The sequence below is a fragment of the Puma concolor genome, chromosome B3 (genome assembly GCF_028749965.1).
Source record: "Puma concolor isolate L17-30 chromosome B3, mPumCon1.1.hap2, whole genome shotgun sequence".
Classification (NCBI taxonomy): Eukaryota; Metazoa; Chordata; class Mammalia; order Carnivora; family Felidae; genus Puma; species Puma concolor.
In genome coordinates, this window is record NC_141672.1 from 103,577,818 (window position 1) to 103,597,140 (window position 19,323).

At 44.0% G+C, this 19,323-nt stretch overlaps 1 protein-coding gene and 1 non-coding gene across 3 annotated transcripts in view; one reads left to right on the top strand and one right to left on the bottom strand.

Moving 5' to 3' along the window:
• The window catches only part of MYO1E (myosin IE), a 228,889-nt gene that overhangs the window by 19,342 nt on the left and 190,224 nt on the right, over positions 1–19,323 (bottom strand). For both annotated transcript variants that reach the window (XM_086710815.1, XM_086710816.1), the window contains exons 23-26: positions 8,702–8,848; positions 7,652–7,809; positions 4,906–4,998; positions 1,954–2,155 (exon numbers count right to left, since the gene is read on the bottom strand). In XM_086710815.1, coding sequence (XP_086566941.1) covers positions 1,954–2,155; positions 4,906–4,998; positions 7,652–7,809; positions 8,702–8,848 — 600 coding nt within the window. The remainder of the gene's footprint in view (positions 1–1,953; positions 2,156–4,905; positions 4,999–7,651; positions 7,810–8,701; positions 8,849–19,323) is intronic.
• Positions 16,758–16,864, top strand: LOC112856535 (U6 spliceosomal RNA). The gene has a single exon (XR_003223109.1). It is a non-coding gene; the product is annotated as a U6 spliceosomal RNA (small nuclear RNA).

Genomic DNA, 19,323 nt, shown 5'->3' on the forward strand with positions numbered 1-19,323 from the left:
ACGAACCTCAACCCGGGCCCAGGAAGAATTGTTTGATTATTTTCATTAGGTCCATCCATCTGAATAGTGTAGGTCTGGGTTATGGAGTAAAAATCTTAATTCTGCCTCAACAGCACCCTCTCAATTCACTTGTACACAGAATCTTTCCTGGCTTTATCAGTTAGAGAACAGATGCCTTTAGAGGAGTGCTTTTCAAAATGTGGTCCCTGGATCAGTAGCAGCAGCAACAGCAGCTGAGAACTTGATAGAAATGTAAATTCTTGGGCACCGCCCTGGACCTACTGATTCAGACTCTGGAAGTGGGCCAGTGAGTTCTCCAGGTGATTCTGTGCACATTAAAGTCGGAGAACTACTGCTTTTGATCAAGCCAATCAGGCAGGCCATGATCGTTGGAACTGGTGGGAGGCAGCGACTTACACAAAAGTGGGGGGTAGGTGCGGAGAGAGATCCAGGGTAGAGTGGCATCATCTCTACTGACAACCATCTGTACCAAACTTAGGTGTTTTCCTATCTGGAGCCCAAATGAGGTGAGACTTGCCAGGGGAAGAGGAACCCCGGGAGAACGTGGTTAAGCTTGTAAAAGCTTTGTGGTCTTTAGAAGGAAGCTGACAAGGCAGGAAAAACATCTTGTAATGGGAAATGGAGGTGAATGGCAGGAGCTGTTGTCTCTCTCCCAGCACTGCTCTATTGCATCCACGAGTCTCCCGACCACATCTGAAACTCCATCATGGTGGAGCCACGGAGAGAATGGAAGATGCAGGCAGGCATGAGGAAGGGGAAGAGTGGGCTGGAGCAGGCCCACTCTTGGGTTCAGTGGAGAAAACCACTCTACCATGGAGAATCATGCAGAGTTGGAGGACTCCTTCAAAGTCACTAGTTCAGCCTCGGTGAGATAATGGTTCTATCATCATCATCACCACCACCACCACCATCATTGTCATCAAGCCCCCGCGGACCGAGTGGCTCCTACATGCCCAGTATCATGCTGGGTATTTAATGTATATTATTTCTAGTACTCCCAACAACGTGCACGCATGGTGGCCATTACATCAGTGTATAGATGAGGAGAAAAAGCTCAGGGAGGGTAAGCAGCAGGTCCAATATTAGCTAGGTAATAGGGACTGAAATAAGACCCTCATCCTTATCTGGTACCTGACAACCTCACTCTACAGTACATCTGCTTGCTTATTTCCATCCACCCCGTGCCTGAATACTTCTGGGGGCAAGGTACTCCTTACATCCTAGGGCAGTTCATCTTTGGGGTTCTAGAATGCCCCTTTATTTACTGATGCCAAAAGCTACCTCCTGGCAGAGATCACTTACACGTCTTTGAGTGGGCCTGTTTTATGCCTGGTGACTCCACAGGACGTGTCCAACCGCCTTTCCACACTAATAACTCTTTGAATATCAATACAGAGTTCTAGAAGTCTTTACTTCCTCCAGCTAAAAACCCGGCGTTTCTTTTTGTCACTCTTCATTTTCAGTTCTAGAAAGGCTACGAGGCTCTCATTTTAAAGCCCTAAAGATATGTATTCATAAAAGCATCTATACCTCGTACAATGCTGGGATGTTATTCTTAGTGTTCCTAATGGCTCTTCGAGCTGTAGTGTTTATGTAGCAGCAGGCACAGACACAAATCAAAACCCCATCATTCCTCAGCCATGCCAGAGAGCAAGATAGGTCACAGAGTAATTGAATCTCAGGGCTGAAGGGGGCCCTCTTCTGATGATCATGATAAACCGTCTCCAGAGAATGAGTTGTGTGCTGTCAACCTGGCTGGTACTTTTATAAATGCCAACCACGAGCCTCATGGCCTTGGGTCCTGGATTATACCACGCAGGTGGAAAACAACTTTAGAACCATGTATAGACAGCCCAAAGAAATCCCCGGACCTTGCTGTGATGGATGGAGATACAGGTCACCAACTTCATCTATAGGGGGTGGGACCCTTACCCGGCAGCACCCTGATCTGGGACCTTAAGGAAATCCAAGCTCTCCGGCGTCTGTGACACTCGGTCTGAGCCGGTGGACTGCTGCCGTGGCAAGGGTGGACGGGCCATGGAGGTGTACAGACTTTTCTGATTTAACCTCTGGTTTCCAGGAGCGTGGGGATGTGGCACAAATTGGTTTTTGATGACTCCGTTCTGATGGTAACCTAGGGAGAGAAAAACGGGAGAAAACAAAGCTTACATCTTCTGATCTGCTTAAAGGCTCTCCATCGATTAGCCAAGAGCAAGTCACTTAGCTTCGCCAGGCCTCAGTTTTCCCATCTGAAAATACAGAGGACATGACTGCAAATAGGTTGTGAGGGACAGAGCTGATAGACTGTAAGCTGCCTAGCAAGTGCCTGGAACATAGCAGACACTCACACATGCTTGTTGAATTGGGTAGCAGAATCACCAGATGTTCATTTAGGCTTTCAAAGCCCACATGCAAGGAAAGGTAAGCTTGCAATGAGTTGGCAGGCACATTCTTAGATCTAAGAAAAATTATGAGGCTATGATTCAAGAGGGCTGGGAGGCAGCTGTTTAAACAGTTGGACGTCCATTTTCAAGGGGTCAGTCTTGGGTGTCCTCTGCAGGAGTCCCCTGTGGGAGGTAGAGGCTACACAGGCAGGGAAATGTGGCCACTGGTTGGATCAATCCACATAGGGCAAACTCTCGTAGCCAAACAACTGTTCCTAGTCAAGATCACATTATCTGTTAAGTAATGGAATATGGTGATGGGCTCCAAACCACAGGCCTTGGCCAAAAGGGGCATTATCTTTCCATTGTATGTGTGATCTCTTCTTCTCCCTTCCCTCTTCTCCCACTGACAGATCTGGGCAAGAATGAAGAACAAGACTTCCCCAGGCCCATTTTGGTAAACCTCCTATAAAACCTCTTCCAACTGAATTAAGAAAAAAACTCTTTGGTACAGGTGGGATGACCGTCAGTGTATAAGAGAGACCAGCAGGTCAGATTGGGCTCTGCCTAGGTTAGCTCTGTTGACCTTGAACAAGATATATGACCTTTCAGTGTGTCAGTTTCTTCATTAAAGAAACAAGGAGCTTGGTGGTTGCCAAGGAGAGGGGCAAACCAGAGCAGGACGTGCTGTATGGCTATGAAATTAAAGGGGGGGGGGGGGGTGTCACAGATGGGCTGCTCCATGCTGCGCGTGACCCATTCACCCTCGATAAGTTCAGAAATTAAGAATAAGCACCTAGAAGCGTTCACAGCAGCTTCATAGACCTATTTCATGTCTTTTGAATCCAGTAAGAAATTCTGGCTTCTATTTTGAATGCTTTTAAAATTCCATTCTTCTACTCATTTTTATTATATGTTACAATAAAAGCATGGTTTGTGATAGGCTGAGAAAGAAAGAAGGAAAGAAATTAAGGGCCACCCGGGTGGCTCAGTTGGTTAGGCATCCAACTTCAGCTTGGGTCATGAAATCGCAGTTCGTGGGTTCAAGCACCGTGTCGGGCCCCACACTGGCAGTGCAGAGCCTGCTTGGGATTCTCTCTCTCTCTCTGCCCCTCCCCTGCTCACCTTTCTTTCTCTCAACATAAATAAAAACAAAACAAAACAAGAAATTAAGAAAAGAAAGAAAAAAAACCCAACCTTGTTCCTTCACCACAGATAGTGTGAGAAAGGCTGATAAAAGGGATTCAGGTCCAACTGCCTCATTTTATTGACGAAAACGGTCACGTAGAGGGGTTGGGAGCCGAGCTCAAGGTCGGGTATTTGGTCTGAGGCAACTTTGGCCAACCTAAGCTGAGGCAAATGAACTTTCCAGGTGGTCTGGCCAGGATTCTGCACAGGGGCGGGACGGGGCTGGGGGGGGTGGGGAAGGCGGCGCCAGCACAGTGTAAGCAGTAACACAATACTATAGTGGTTCTCTTAGGTTCCTTTATGCTTGGATTTTCTTTAAGGGTAAAGGCAGAGGGGAGGAAAGAGAGCTGGGCAGAAAGCATGGGGACTCCCAAAGAGATCTGAATTAGTTTTTTCCTGCTAGGCACGGGTGTCCATATTTTAGCATATAGCTTCGAGATTGCAGAGCAGATGAAAGAAATGCTTTTCCCTGCTTACTTCAGACACTGCTATTTCCTTGTCTGGGATGATTTAAGTGTGGTCCTAAGGTGACTGTTTCAGACCCAGACTCCTGAACTTACCAACACCCAATATTCTGGGGACAGCTCTTTATTAACTGAATTTTGTGAGTGAGGGAAAAACATCTTGTGCATTTTGAGAGTGCTCTTAAAACACTAAATGGATTTTTCCAGGCAAAGAGTCTTGCATTGACTCAGGTTTGGATTTTATTGACCTGCGTGCTAGATTTTTATCATAAAACATGAGAAATATGAAACTTAAGGTTTAAAAAAATTTTTTTGTATCAATTTTGTAATTCTTTTAGATATTTCTTTGTTTTTTGGAATAAAGAGCCTATCTGACTGAAAATAAAAATTTTCCACTTATTCATGAAGCTCTTAACTAGTTGCAAAATATCATCATGATACTTGGCGGGAACAGAGTGCTGGTGGAGGGGTTATCGCCAGCGAACTCCTAGCCCCACAAAGGCCACATCCTCCCAACTGAAAAGCTGACAACATCCTGGTTGCCATGGGCAAGGAACTCCTTTTTCTTTTACTGATGTAAGAAGTCTTCCCTTTGGGGGTAATATTGCTAGGTAATGAAATCCAGAACGTTAACTCAGCCTCAGTTCAGTCTCACGAGCTCATGCTTTTCCTGCATTTTGGGGTCACAAGCAGGGCCATTATGCTGGCAGGAGTGCATCTGGCACTGCAATGGCTCATGGCTGGGTAATATGTGCGCATTTATCTGCTAATGGGTTTCTTCCCAGATACATTTTACAAATGATGGGTCCAGGTTAGTGGTCCTGGTCTCGGGCACACGCTGGATTTACCTGGAGGGGGAGGGGCGGCTCTCATGGGGTAGTTGGCATTGTGCGTCCCACCGGAATAACCTTTGTTTTGAATTGTGTTCCTTCTGGTAGGACCTGAAACAAACAAACAAGACAAAGTCAAAATCAGTACCACTGGTTGGTTTTATGGCTTCTGATGGTTTCTTGCTTATGGAAAACTTTCGAGAAGTGTGGAATCCAGGTTCCAGCCAGATATGCAAGGAGCCTGCATAGAGAAGGACAGTTGAGGGAAGTACTGTCTTAGTAGCTATGGGACAGGAGGGGCCGGAAGACATGTCGATGGACCCATGGTGTTGAAATGTTAGAGGCAATGGCTTTACAGTCTTACAAAAGCGTTTCTATTTCTGTGGGCTTTCAAAAGAGATGGGTGGGACATTTTAACGTTTGCACTCGTGGTCTGAACACAGCACGGAATGAACCCGTGAGTGCTGCCCGTCACGGTCACTGGCAAGAAGCACATCTCAGCGCTCACTGTACATCAGTGTAGGGTCAAGAGCCTTCCGATGAAAACAGAGACCACAGAGGGTAGAAGACTTGTACTTCTGACACGGACGTGAGGAGTTAGAAAATCAACTGGTGGTCCATGGAACCCCACTGTGGGTCAGAACTGGGTCTGGGGCGGCAGGAACACTGCCGGGCAGAGGAGATGGCACCTCTGCAGAGACATGTATTACAAAGGAAACCAACAGATAGGTCTCCAGTAGGACATGAAGGAAGGCAGGATCAAACCAGAAGAGGGGTGCAGAGGGAATTTCTTGCAAAGAGAAGGGCTGAGGAACTGAGAAGGATGGGAGGTGAGAAGGCACGAATAACACAAAATGAAGGAGGTCCTGAGGTCTGGGACAAGGGGAAGCGGCCTGGTGAGGGTTTCCCTCTCAGTACCTAGATTCCTTCCCTCCTGATTAGGGGATGTTCCACTTCGGGGCCTACTGAACACTCTTCACAACCTGCTGGTTATCTGTTGCTCTTCTTTGCCAGGCTCTGAGCCCAAAGGACTGCTTCACCTGGGCCAAGAGGCCTCTGCATTCCAGTTGGGTTTGGCCAGGAGGAGGTATTGGCAGGAGACCAGAGTGGGGAGACACAGAATCTTTTTTTTTTTTTAATTTTTTAAATGTTTATTTATTTTTGAGAGAGACAGACAGAGCTTGAGCAGGGGAGGGGCAGAGAGAGAGAGAGGGAGACACAGAATCCGAAGCAGGCTCCAGGCTCCGAGCTGCCAGCACAGAGTCCGATGCGGGGCTGGAACCCACGGACCGTGAGATCATGGCCTGAGCCGAAGTCGGTCATCCAACCGACTGAGCCACCCAGGCGCCAAGCAGACACAGAATCTTAAGCAGGCTCCAGGCTCCAAGCTATCAGCACAGAGCCTGACGCAGGGCTTAAACCCATGAATCACGAAATCATGACCTGAGCCAAAGTCAGACACTTAACTGACTAAGCCACCCAGGCATCCCAAGAATCCGTGTATTTAAAAGCATCTTCAAAAACTGCTGTCTGGGGGCGCCTGGGTGGCTTAACTGGTTAAGCATCCAACTCTTGGTTTCAGCTCAGGTCATGCTCTTATGGTTTGTGAGATTAAGCCCCATGTTGGGCCCTGCGCTCAAAGTGTGGAGCCTGCTTGGGATTCTCTCTCTTCCTCTCTCTCTGCCCCTCGTGTGCTCTCCCTCCCTCTCTCTCAAAATAAATAAACAAACTTAAAAAAAAAAAAGAGAAAAATTAAAACAAAACCCAAAAGAACTGCTGTCTGTTTTCTGTAAGTACCAACTGATACAGACACACCAATATGTTCTGCGTGGCTATTTGTCTGTATTGTATTAGTGACTTACAGCACATGCCAGCGTGTACCTTTGTAGACAGATTTCACAAAGGCCTCCTTTATACCTGGCATCCATTTGTTGTACGCATGGAGAAAATTCTATAAAGATATCTACAGTAGATGAAAGCATAGCATACATGATTACTCTATGCTGTACATTACAAACATTGGTAATAAATAGAAAAAGAATCAAAGGTTGGTGAAGGAGTTAGTGCAGTGCGGTGGCAGGAGGGGTTTTCCAGGTAAGCGCTGGTTCTATGGTGGAAGGAGGAGCCATTAGCTCTGATGCCCAGTAATACAGTGAAACCCGGCTAAGGGCTGGTAAAACGTGGTCAATTTCTTCTAACTGCCAGAAAAGGTAATGTTTGTACTGTTGACAAGATCTGACCGGAATGGGCTGGACATGTGAAGCTAACAAGCTGATTTATTTTATTTAAAAAATTTTTTTAAATGTTTATTTATTTTTGAGAGAGCAGGAGTGACGGAGGAGCAGAGAGAGAGGGAGACACAGAATCTGAGGCAGGCTCCAGGCTCTGAGCTGTCAGCACAGAGCCCGATGTGGGACTCGAACTCACAGACCATGAGACCATGACCTTGAGCTGAAGTCGGATGCTCAACCGACTAAGCCACCCAGGCTCCCCTGATTTATTTTAAACACAGTATTTGTAATGCCAGGATTGCTATACCTAAGTGCGAAATTATCCAGAAAGGTTTAACCTGCTCATTTGCCTCGATGTTGGTTTGGTTGGAAATGCTTCAATGTCAAGTAAACCCCAGCCCCAGGAAGCAGTAAATGTACTGGTTCTCTGCCTCGCAGAGCCCCGTGAGCATCTCGTAGGAAGCAAGTCTGGCCCCGAGCAGGGTGAGGGAGGGCCAGGCGGTGGTCCCGCCACGGGCCCCGTGCACACTTACGGGAGTTCTTGGGCAGGCCTGGTCCGATGCTGACCTGCAGCACTTTGTTACTGGGCTTGAGGATGGCCAGGTCACCGAAGCCTTGGTGGAACTGCACTTGCCGGGAGCCCCCTGCACTCCAGGGACCCCAGTTTTCCTTTTTCAACTTGAGTTCAAGCCTGTGATGAGGATATTTGTTAGTAACACATGAGAAAATGGTGCTCGCAGACCCCAGCATGGAGTTTTCTGCTGCTGGGCAAGAGTGCTGTAAAACTAGGCAAACCCAGGTCATCTGAGCCAGCCCGGGGCCCTCGAACGTGGACAACGTACATGGGTGTGGGACAGCGGCGTGCTAAGCCCCGACCAGAGGCAGAAGTATCTGGGGCCCAGCAAGCATCTGTGAGAAACCAGTTGGTGAGGGAAGTACCCCATTATAGGTACCAATGTCACTCCATCAGGTGAGCTCAGGTGGGTCTGCCGAGTGGACGAAAGGGAAAGGACACTCCCCAGGCCACACTATTGTGGGGCGTCACTGTGCCTCTCCGATTTCCCTCGGTCTGTTTGTGGAGAACTGAGAGATGCCAGACATAAGATAGCCCATGTCTCCCCGGCACGGAAGGTGGTTATTACTTAATTAAATTTCATTCAACACTAGCAACCAAAACCCAAATAGATGGGAAATTCATCCACAACTCTAAAATGCCCAGCCAGTTTTTATTTTTCATACTGCCTATGGGCTTACATAACACAATTCCATATTCTGCTTTTTTTTTTAACTTACATTTTCTCATGTCATAAGGCAGAAAAATCCTAATTTTAAGTAGCTGTCCATATTACTTCACAAAAATGCAAAAGTGATCTTTCAAGGTCTGTAACATCCATCAGGACTGTCTTCTATAGGCCCTAGGACTCTCTGGGAGAAATGGAGGCACACAGGGCTGGGCTTTTCTGAAGCCACTGAAGCCGGTCAGACCCCCTGCTCCACCCCACAAGCCTCCTCTCTTCTCAGCCTTGACTGCAGCAGGGAGATCAATTTTTACTCACAACTTTGGGCCCCAGATCCCCACTTACGTATTGCTAAATTTCAGAGGTAGTTGCTTCTGGGTTTTTTCCTCATAACGCTTTGCTAAGAGGCTTAAGAATTCAGTTTTGAAGACAGACTCAAGCAGACTGTCATACTCTTGCTCATGAAGAATAAAAATGTCATCCTGCATGGTACTGCAAAGAGATTGGAAAGACTTAATGAAAGTTGCACGTCTGTTTATTCCCTTAAAAAAATTCTGTAAGATAGCATTAGGTTTCTACAGTCTTTCTGTAAGTGATAAGCTTCAAAACAAAACACAACAGCTACAAATTACATAACAAAATTGCTGCAATCTGCTTTCGAAGGAAGCTTATAACCCACCAAAAGTATCATCAAAATAAATCTCCCACATGATTTTCAAAATCGGGAATTTAAGGACAACTTAGTCTGTATTAAAAAAGAAAAAACCACTTTCAAATTCAACTTCTACGTTCTTAGGATCATAAAAATCCCAACTGTTATGAATAGAATGTGGCTGAAAGTGAACAATTCCACATAAGTGCCAAGTTAGTAGAATTTACAATATGGTTGTAGCTATTGTAATAAATCCTAACTTGAAGAATTGTAGCTCAGTTACCAAAAGGGAGGCCAACACCCTGGGCTTTGTAAGCACTTATTACGGGTCTTTGGGTATTGGGTGCTCTGCTTAAACTGTGTGCCAAGAGCTGCTGAAGGCACAAACACACGAAACACAGATACACAAGACAGGTGGACCAACAGCAGGCAAGAACAATCATCAACTTCAAGCTAATGAATTTCGTGGGACAGGGAGAGAACACACCTCTGTGGAAACTGCATGTTTGTATAGGGTAGGGCTGTGGGCAAACTCAGCCCAGGAGGGAGAAAACATGAGATGCTGCAGGAAGACTGGAAGAGGCGGAGGCAAACCCAGTTCTGGGGAAAATGCTTACTGGTAGAGAGGATTGATTAGACTCAGTTCCATCTCCAAACCCAGCTAGACTTCATGGAAATTACAACACACATATAATTAAGACCTTTTATACTCCAGTTGTTAGAGGTATAGCTCAGTTGAAGGAGGCCACCAACCCCACAGGTTCCATAATGTACACACTTACAAAGACCTCCACTGGACCACCGTTGAACTATCTAAGACACCCCTCTAAAGAATGACATTTCATCAGGGATAGTGTTTTTCCAGGTATTAAAAACAAAGCAAACCTGTTTCAATGAATTGACCACAGTAACATTTTAATCTCTTCAAGTGCAGGAAATGCCAACAACATGGTTTTTTTTGGTTTTTTTGGTTTTTTTTGTTTTTGTTTTTTTCAGTAACCAGAGCTGAGCTGTATCACACAGGGGCCTGCTCTCGGGACCCTAGGTACCGCTGCACCAATAGATTACAAACCCAGACGGGAAGGTGAGTATGGAGAAAGAACTAGGGCATACAGAAGCTTTGAGATTAAGCATTCTTCTTCCATGTAGACTCTGATCCATTTAAACTGCAACCCCCATGGTATCTCTGGGCAGTCCCATGAATATGATGAGGTCGGGGTAGACCAGAGGCAGTCTGAGCCTTCTGACTTCTTCGGGCAGTCAGAGCCTTGATGGCTTGTCAGGAACCTTCTCTCTTTGGGCACAGAAGGAAGCTAACGACCTGTACCTGATTAAGTCAGTAGCTTTAGCCATAGCCTCTTCCAGAAACCTCAGCCCCTTAGTCTTCCTACATGAAAAGAGCTTGGTAATGTATAGGAGAGGAGAGATCTAAGGTAGGCCCGCCACCCACCTATAATTTAAAGGCACAGGATGGCAGCATGCACAAACCACAGGGGAGAGATGAGTAAACTAGAAGCAACAAGACAACAGCACACTGAGAGGGAGCTTGGCCCTTCAAAGCCTGTTTAATGAGGATGAGTATGCCGAAGAGTTCTTGGATGTGAAGTCAGAATACTTTACGGGCATTTTTGAACACATAATGGCCATTTAGGTGGAACACTTGCTCATTATTACTACCTCAAGCCTTTGTTTTCAAACTTTCCTACATCACAACTAGTTTCCTTTATACTCTTGTTATAGTTGGGATATAGGTTTTTCTGTCGTGATGAAGACTGTGGCAACTGGCGGTTTAAACAAGATTGCATTTTTGTCTCTTGCTCGTCAAAAGCATTTGCAAAAGCAATTCAGGACCAACAGGACCATTCTACAGTGCCTGGGGGCTAGGCATTTACTCTCTCCTTTTACAGGTAGGACCGGGAAGTTGTACAAGTCACTTCTGCTCACACCCCATGGGCCAGCACTACGTCACATGGTTACACCTAGCTGCAAGGAAGCCTGGGAAATGCAGTCTGAGGGGAGGCTGTCAGCCATTCCCATGTAAAGGAGAAAATAGGTATTGCAGGGCACAGCTCACAATCTCTACTATTTCTAAATCTCTACTTTTCTAAATGAGGAAATGGAATCTTTTCGTAAAGTCTGAGAATGTACCACAGACGGTCTAGCTACAAAGCTACTATCATCTTCCTGTCTCTAGGCAGATGAAAAGTCTAGAATTGTCATGATCAATTCAATTATGGCAATGCAGAACTCCACACAAAGACACTTATGTAAACATCATTTGGAATTAATGAAAAAAAACCCCCAAGCATCCTAGCATCCTAGCCCAGGGGTAAGAAGACTGTTGCGTGAGGAAGGGACTGGATGCAATAGGCAAAGAGTAAAACGAGAAGCCCCACTTTTCGGTGTGTGGGGTGAGAAACAAAACTCTGCTTGATGCAGAGCACTCTTGGGCATGTCTGGATGCGTCTGTTTGCCTGGCTGTACTTTTCGGCGGGACAGTGCTTATTCAACTGGGCTAAATGAGCCCAACGCAAGTAACCTTGAGTAGTTTAATGCGCTTAGGAGTTTCATTACCATAAAGAAAAAAGCAAGCAGGCCAAAACTTCAGGGCCAATTATCAGCAGGAGTCTGGAAATGAGAACAAGTGTTTGGACACTTTGACTTTAGCCCTCAAATTCAGAAACCCCTCCCTCGGGTGACCCAGGCATGGGAGTCAGTGAAACCATCCTTAGGCCAGAGTTTTAAGTTCATTCGCCTCTCCTCAGCCCACGCTCCAGGGGCTAAAAACAAAGCTTTTACATTTATTTATTCTAAAAATTCAGACTTATCTTTGGACCTCACCCCTGTCTTATTCATATGCTCAAGCTGCAATTCCTTACAGATGTTTGATGTAGTCCCCTGTGCTGAAAGATCCTTTACTAGTCCCTGCTTTGGCTCTCTATTTGCTTTTTATCTCATCTTTGTGGCTTATTGTTATATTGCTGACAATACTAGAAAATCTTGTTTCACTCCCTTAACCAGTATCTCTTTCACAAAAAAACGTTTGTTACAAAACACTGAGTAAAGACTTAAAGGAGGTTCCCCCGCCCTTATGCTGAAAAGGCTATTTCCTAGGCCAGCCCTGCCTTTATTTAAACCTTTATATGTACTCCTTTTAGCAAACTGCAAAGTACAGAGGTAATTAAAGAAGAAAAAAAACCTGGGTGCCTGGGTGGCTCAGTCGGTTAAGTGTCTGGCTCAGGTCATGCTCTCATGGCTCATGAGTTCAAGCCCTGCATCAGGCTCTCTGCTGTCAGCACACAACCTCCTTGGGAGTCTCTGTCTCCTCTCTCTTTGCCTCTCCTTTGCTTGCTTGCACACATGCTCTCTGTCTCTCTCTTTCAAAAATAAATAAACGTGAAGAAGGAGAAGAAAATAAACCTTCTCCAGAATTCCACCATACAGAGAAACCAGTGACACCAGCTTTGGGGCAACCTGATTTCCCTGTAGTGCAGACACAGGCTGTGTCAAACCTAAACAAGGGTCTCCTAGCAAAGCTTCACAGACCCCCAGTGAGAAGGCTCATCGTGTCTTTTGTATCCCAGGAGTATCCTGTGTAACATCTCCTAACACTTATAACCTGTATGGCAGGTTATATGGAAGGCCTACTCAGGTATTTGCTTCCATTCCAGAATGACAGGGAGCTCCTTGAGGCAGTGACTATGTTCGCATTCACCTCCAAATTCCAGAGCTGAACAGAAGGTAGGGGTTCAGTTCAAAAATGCTGACAACGTCCAGGTTCCCAAATCCCAAAGGTTACATCAAGTCAAGATTTCAGTAATGTTTTGGGTCAGCTGCGCAGTGGTAAAGTAGGCTGTTCTTATTGCCAGGTTTAGCCAATTAGGCAATGCAACATTCTAGGCAAGAATGTTGCAACAAGAGAAACTGGAGCATCTCCCTAAAGCCCTCTTTCAGGTTGATCTTCCCATCACATAGTCATTTTGGAAAATCTACTGAACCAAACAGGGAGCCACGTAGTTTTCAGTCTTGGGCCTCTGGTGATCAGCTATTAAAATGACAAGGACTATTAGAAGCCTCATCAGAGGAGGGGCCAAGATGGCGGAACAGCATGAAGGTTTTTTTTGCATCTCTCGTGGCTGAAATGTAGCCAGATTAACACTAACCCATCCTGCACACCTAGAAAACTGATTTGAGGACTAACACAACAATCTGCACAACCTGAACCACAGAACTCAGCAGGTACGCGGCGTGAAGAGGTGAACTGGGGGAGAGAGAAGCTGCGGAGGTCAGGGAGTTGTTTTTGCTTGTGGAGAGAGGACGGAGATGGGGAGAGAGTATGGGAAAAGCACCCCCCCCCCCCCCCCCACCAAAAGCAGCTGCAGACAAAGTGGAAAAGTGGAAACAGCCACGGGGACTGAACAAAAAAGGAAGAAAGGAGAAAGGAGAGGGTTTAAATTCCATTAAGACTCTATAAACAGGGGGAGCGCAGAGTCTGCAACTCCGCAGCTCAATACCTAGTGGTGCTCTGGTGGGAAGGGCGAATCCCCAGTAGCAGAGTGGGGTCCAAGAGGTTCTCGGGCCACATGGGGAGAAGCAGTTCCCCTGCTGGGAGGACACCTGGCAGAGGCTGTGCGGCATCCCCACAGGCAAATGTCCCAGCAGACTCCGGAGAACAACCACATTTACTAGTGCTGGAATGAGGACATTGAGGGTGAAGCCCGGAGCCAGATGTGTGTTGTGATTTTCCATAAACCTTGAAACTCTGCTGCTGGTACAAGATCGCATGAACTTTGTGTTCATGGTCACATGAACATGCCACAGTCTCTGGGCCCATCAGCAGTGCGGTCTCATGAACATTCCTGGGGGCGAGCCGGCACCTGGCCATTGCTTGGTGAGACCCTCCTCCAGAAGGTGTGAGCGGGCCAAAGCTGAAGTCCCTCTGAAGTGAGGGGCTGGGAAAAAGCCCTATTTGAGATAAAACTCAGGAGGCAGGTGCCGCCTGGCAGCTTGGTTACAGACAGTGTAGAAGTGGGGAGTGGATGGAAGCCAGAGAAAAAGCAAGGGTGCTCGATTGCCAGTCGTGGAGACCACAGAGTTCAAATACTAGAGACTGGGTAGCAGGGTGATGCCATTTTCACCCCTCCTGCATATGCACATACATGCCTACGAGTGCCATCCACAGCAATCCACCCCAGTAAGCTAAGCAGTGCCATCTATGGAGGACATAGCTGTTACACTAAGCCCTGCCCAACTGGGCCAACAGCACTCTTGACAAACACAAGTTTCTCTGCCTGCTTAGTTTACGGACTATAAAGTGCTTCATAGCTTGACTTCTATGAGAAACCAGATGTAATTTCAATCATACTCCATTCTGTTCGCTGGTCCTTTTATTCAATTTTTTTTTCTTTTCTTATTCTTGAATACAGAAAGAGAAAAAAAATCTACTTTTATTTTCCATTTTTATTAAAAAGACTTGTCAATTTTTTCTACTAGTTTTTTTTACTCTTTTATAAATTCTTAAAATTCTATTTTACTTTCATCATTTCATTCTATTCTGTTTTATTGTATTCATTTTTTCAAATTTTCAAAGGTTTTCCTTTTTTTTCTTTTCTTATCTTTCCCTTTTTTCTCTAATCTATCAAGCTTCTTTCAACAACCATACCAAAACATACTTAGGATCTAGCATCCTTTATTTGATTTCTTTGTGTTGTTTTTAATTTTTAATTTTAATTTTTCTTACTTTATTAATTCCTTTTCTTCCTCAAAAATGACAAAACGAAGGAATTCACCCCAAAAGAAAGAACAGAAAGAAATGACAGCCGAGGACTTAATCACAGATACAAACAAGATGTCTGAATCAGAATTTAGAATCATGATAATAAGAATACTAGCTGGGGTTGAAAATACATCAGAATCCCTTTATGCGGAGATAAAAGAAGTAAAAGCTAGGGAGGATGAAATAAAAAATGCTATAACTGAGCTGCTATCTAGAATGGATGCCACGGCAGCAAGAATGGATGCCACGGCAGCAAGAATGGATGAGGCAGAGCAAACTTATGGGAATACTGAAGCAGAAAAAAAGAGGGACACTAAGGCAAAAGAGCACAAAATAAAAATTAGAGAACTCAGTGACTCATTAAAAAGGAATAACATAAGAATGATAGGGGTCCCAGAAGATGAAGAGAGAAAAAAAGGGGTAGAAAATTTATGTGAACGAATCATAGCAGAAATCATTCCTAACCTGAGGAAAGACAGAGACATCGAAATCCAGGAAGCACAGAGGACTGCCATTACATTTAACAAAAACCGAACAGCAACAAGGCGTAACATAGTCAAATTCACAAAATACTCAGGCAAGGAAAGAATCATGAAAGCAGCAAGGGAAAAAAAGTCCTTAACCTACAAGGGAAGACAGATCAGGTTTGCAGCAGACCTATCCACAGAAACTTGGCAGACCAGAAGGGAGTGGCAGGATATATTCAATGTGCTGAATCGGAAAAATATGCAGCCAAGAATTCTTCATCCAGCAAGGCTGTCATTCAAAATAGAAGAGATAAAAAGTTTCCCAGACAAACAAAAATTAAAGTAGTTCGTGACCACTAAACCAGCCCTGCAAGAAATTTTAAGGGGGACTCTCTGAAGGGAGAAGAGATGAAACAACAAAAACAAAAACAGAAACAAAAAGACCAAAAGCAACAAAGAACCAGAGAACACTACCAGAAATTCCAACTCTCCAATTTATTAGCAACATAATGGCAATAAATTCCTATCTTTCAGTACTCACTCTAAATGTCAATGGACTCAACGCTCCATTCAAAAGACATAGGGTAACAGAAGGGATAAGAAAACAAGATCCATCTATATGCTGTTTACAAGAGACCCATTTTAGACCTAAAGACACCCTCAGATTGAAAATAAGGGGATGGAGAACCATCTATCATGCTAATGGTCAACAAAAGAGAGCTGGAGTAGCAATATTTATATCAGATGATCTAGATTTTAAAATGGACTTAGGGGTGCCTGGGTGGCTCAGTCAGTTGGGCATCCAACTTCAGCTCAGGTCATGATCTCACAGTTCGTGGGTTCGAGCCCCACTTCAGGCTCCGTGCTAACAGCCCAGAGTGTGGGGCCTGCTTCATATTTTGTGTCTCCCTCTCTCTCTGCCCCTCCCCTGCTCTCTATCTCTCAAAAATAAATAAACGTTAAAAAAAAATTTGTTTTAAATAAAGACTATAACAAGAGATGAAGAAGGGCATTATATCATAATTAAGGGGTCTATCCATGAAGAAGACCTAACGATTGTAAACATTTATGCTCCAAATGTTGAGGATCCCAAATATATAAATCAATTAATCACAAACAAAAAGAAATTCATTGATAATAATACCATAATAGTAGGGAACTTCAACATCCCACTTACAACAACAGGCAGATCATCTAAACAGAAAATCAACATGGAAGCAATGGCTTTGAGTGACACATTGGACAGGATGGACTTAACAGATATATTCAGAACATTTTATCCTAAAGCAGAATACACATTCTTCTTCAGTGCCCATGGAACATTCTCCAGAACAGATCACATAGTGGGACACATATCAGCCCTCAGCAAGTACAAAAAGACTGAGATCATACTGTGCATATTTTCAGGCCACAACGCTATGAAACTCGCAATCAACCACAAGAGAAAATTTGGAAAGATAACAAATACTTGGGGACTAAAGAACATCCTACTAAAGAATGCATGGGGTGCTCACTTCAGCAGCACATATACTAAAATTGGAATGATACAGAGAAGATTAGCATGGCCCCTGCACAAGGATGACACACAAATTCATGAAGTGTCCCATGTTAAAAAAAAAAAAAAAAAAAAGAATGGGCCAACCAAGAAATTAAAGAGAAAATTAAAAAGTACATGAGGGCAATGAAAATGATAATACCACAGCCCAAAACTTCTGGCATGCAGCAGAGGCAGTCATAAAAGTATATAGCAATGTAGGCCTTCCTAAAGAAGGAAGAAAGGCCTCAGATACACAACCTAACCTCACACCTCAAAGAGCTGGAAAAAGAACATCAAATAAAACCCCAAACCAGCAGAAAACAGGATAACAACGATTAGAGCAGAAATCAATGTGATCGAAACAAAAACACAAAAACAAAAACAAACAGACAAATAAAACAGCAGAACAGATCAATGAAACCAGCTGGTTCTTTGAAAGAATTAACAAAATTGATAAACCCCTAGCCAGTTTGATCAAAAACAAAAAAGAAAGGACCCAAATAAATAAAATCAAGAATGAAAGAGGAGAGATCACAACCAACACTGCCGAAATACAAACAATAAGAGAATATTATGAGCAATTATGCGCCAATAAAATGGGCAATCTGGAAGAAATGGACACATTCCTAGAAAAATATAAACTACCAAAAGCGAAACAGGAAGAAATAGAAAATGTGAACAGACCCATAACCAGTAAAGAAATCAAAACTCTCCCAAAAAAACAAGAGTCTAGGGCTGGATGGCTTTCCAGGGGAATTCTACCAAACATTTAAAGAAGAGTTCACACCTATTCTCTTGAAGCTGTTCCAAAAAATAGAAATGGAAGGCAAACTTAAAAACTCTTTCTTTGAAGCCAGCATTACCTTGATTCCCAAACCAGACAAAGACTACACTAAAAAGGAGAACTATAGATCAATTTCCCTGATGAACATGGATACAAAAATCTTCCACAAGATACTAGCCAACCAGATCCACGAATAATTCTTCTTCCACAAAGAATTATTCACCACAACCAAGTGGGATTTATAGCTGGGATCCAGGGCTGGTTCAATATCCACAAAACAATCAATTTGATGCATCACATCAATAAAACAAAGGACAAGAACCACATGATCCTCTCAATAGATGCAGAGAAAGCATTTGACAAAGTACAGCACCCTTTCTTGATAAAAACTCTCAAGAAAGTAGGGATAGAAGGATCACACCTCAAGATCATAAAAGCCATATATGAAAGACCCACTGGTAATATCATCCTCAATGGGGAAAACCTGAGAGCTTTTCCCCCTAAGGTCAGGAACACGACAGGCATGTCCACTCTCGCCACTGTTATTCAACATAGTATTGAAAGTCTTAGCCTCTGCAGTCAAACAACACAAAGGAATAAAAGGCATCCAGATCGGCCAGGAGGAGGTCAAACTTTCACTCTTTGCAGATGACATGATAGTCTATATGGAAAACGCAAAAGATTCCACCAAAAAAACTGCTAGAACTGATCCATGAATTCAGCAAAGTGGCAGGATATAAAACCAATGCACAGGATCGGTAGTATTCCTATGCACCAATAATGAAGCAACAGAAAGAGAATTCAAGGAATCGATCCCATTTACAATTGCACCAAAAACTATAAAATACCTAGGAATAAACATAACCAAAGAGGTGAAAAACCTATACACTGAAAACTATAGACAACTTATGAGAGAAATTGAAGAAGACATACAAAAAAAAGTGGGAAAATATTCCATGCTCCTGGATAGGAAGAACAAATATTGTTAAAATGTTAATACTACCCAAAGCAATCTACATAGTCAATGCAGTACCTATCAAAATAACACCAGCATTCTTCACAGAGCTAGAACAAACAATCCTAAAATTTGTATGGAACCAGAAAAGACCTCGAATAGCCAAAGCAATCTTGAAAAAGAAAACAAAAGCAGGAGGCATCATAATCCCAGACTTCAAGCTATACTACAAAGCTGTAATCATCGAGACAGTACGGTACTGGCACAAGAACAGACACTCAGATCAATGGAACAGAATAGAGAACCCAGAAATGGACTCACAAGCGTATGGCCAACCAATCTTTGACAAAGCAGGAAAGAATATCCAATGGAATAAAGACAGTCTCTTCAGCAAGTGGTGCTGGAAAACTGGACAGCGACATGCAGAAAAATGAACCTGCACCACTTTCTTACCATACACAAAAATAAACTCAAAATGGATGAAAGACCTAAACGTAAGACAAGAAGCCATCAAAATCCTCGAGGAGAAAGCAGGCAAAAACCTCTTTGACCTTGGCTGCAGCAACTTCTTACTCAACACATCTCTGGAGGCAAGGGAAACAAAAGCAAAAATGAACTATGGGACCTCATCAAAATAAAAAGCTTCTGCACAGCGAAGGAAACAATCAGCAAAACTAAATGGCAACCGACAGAGTGGGAGAAGATATTTGCAAACCACATCTCAGATAAAGGGTTAGTATCCAAAATCTATAGAGAACTTACAAAACTCAACACCCAAAAAACAAATAATCCAGTG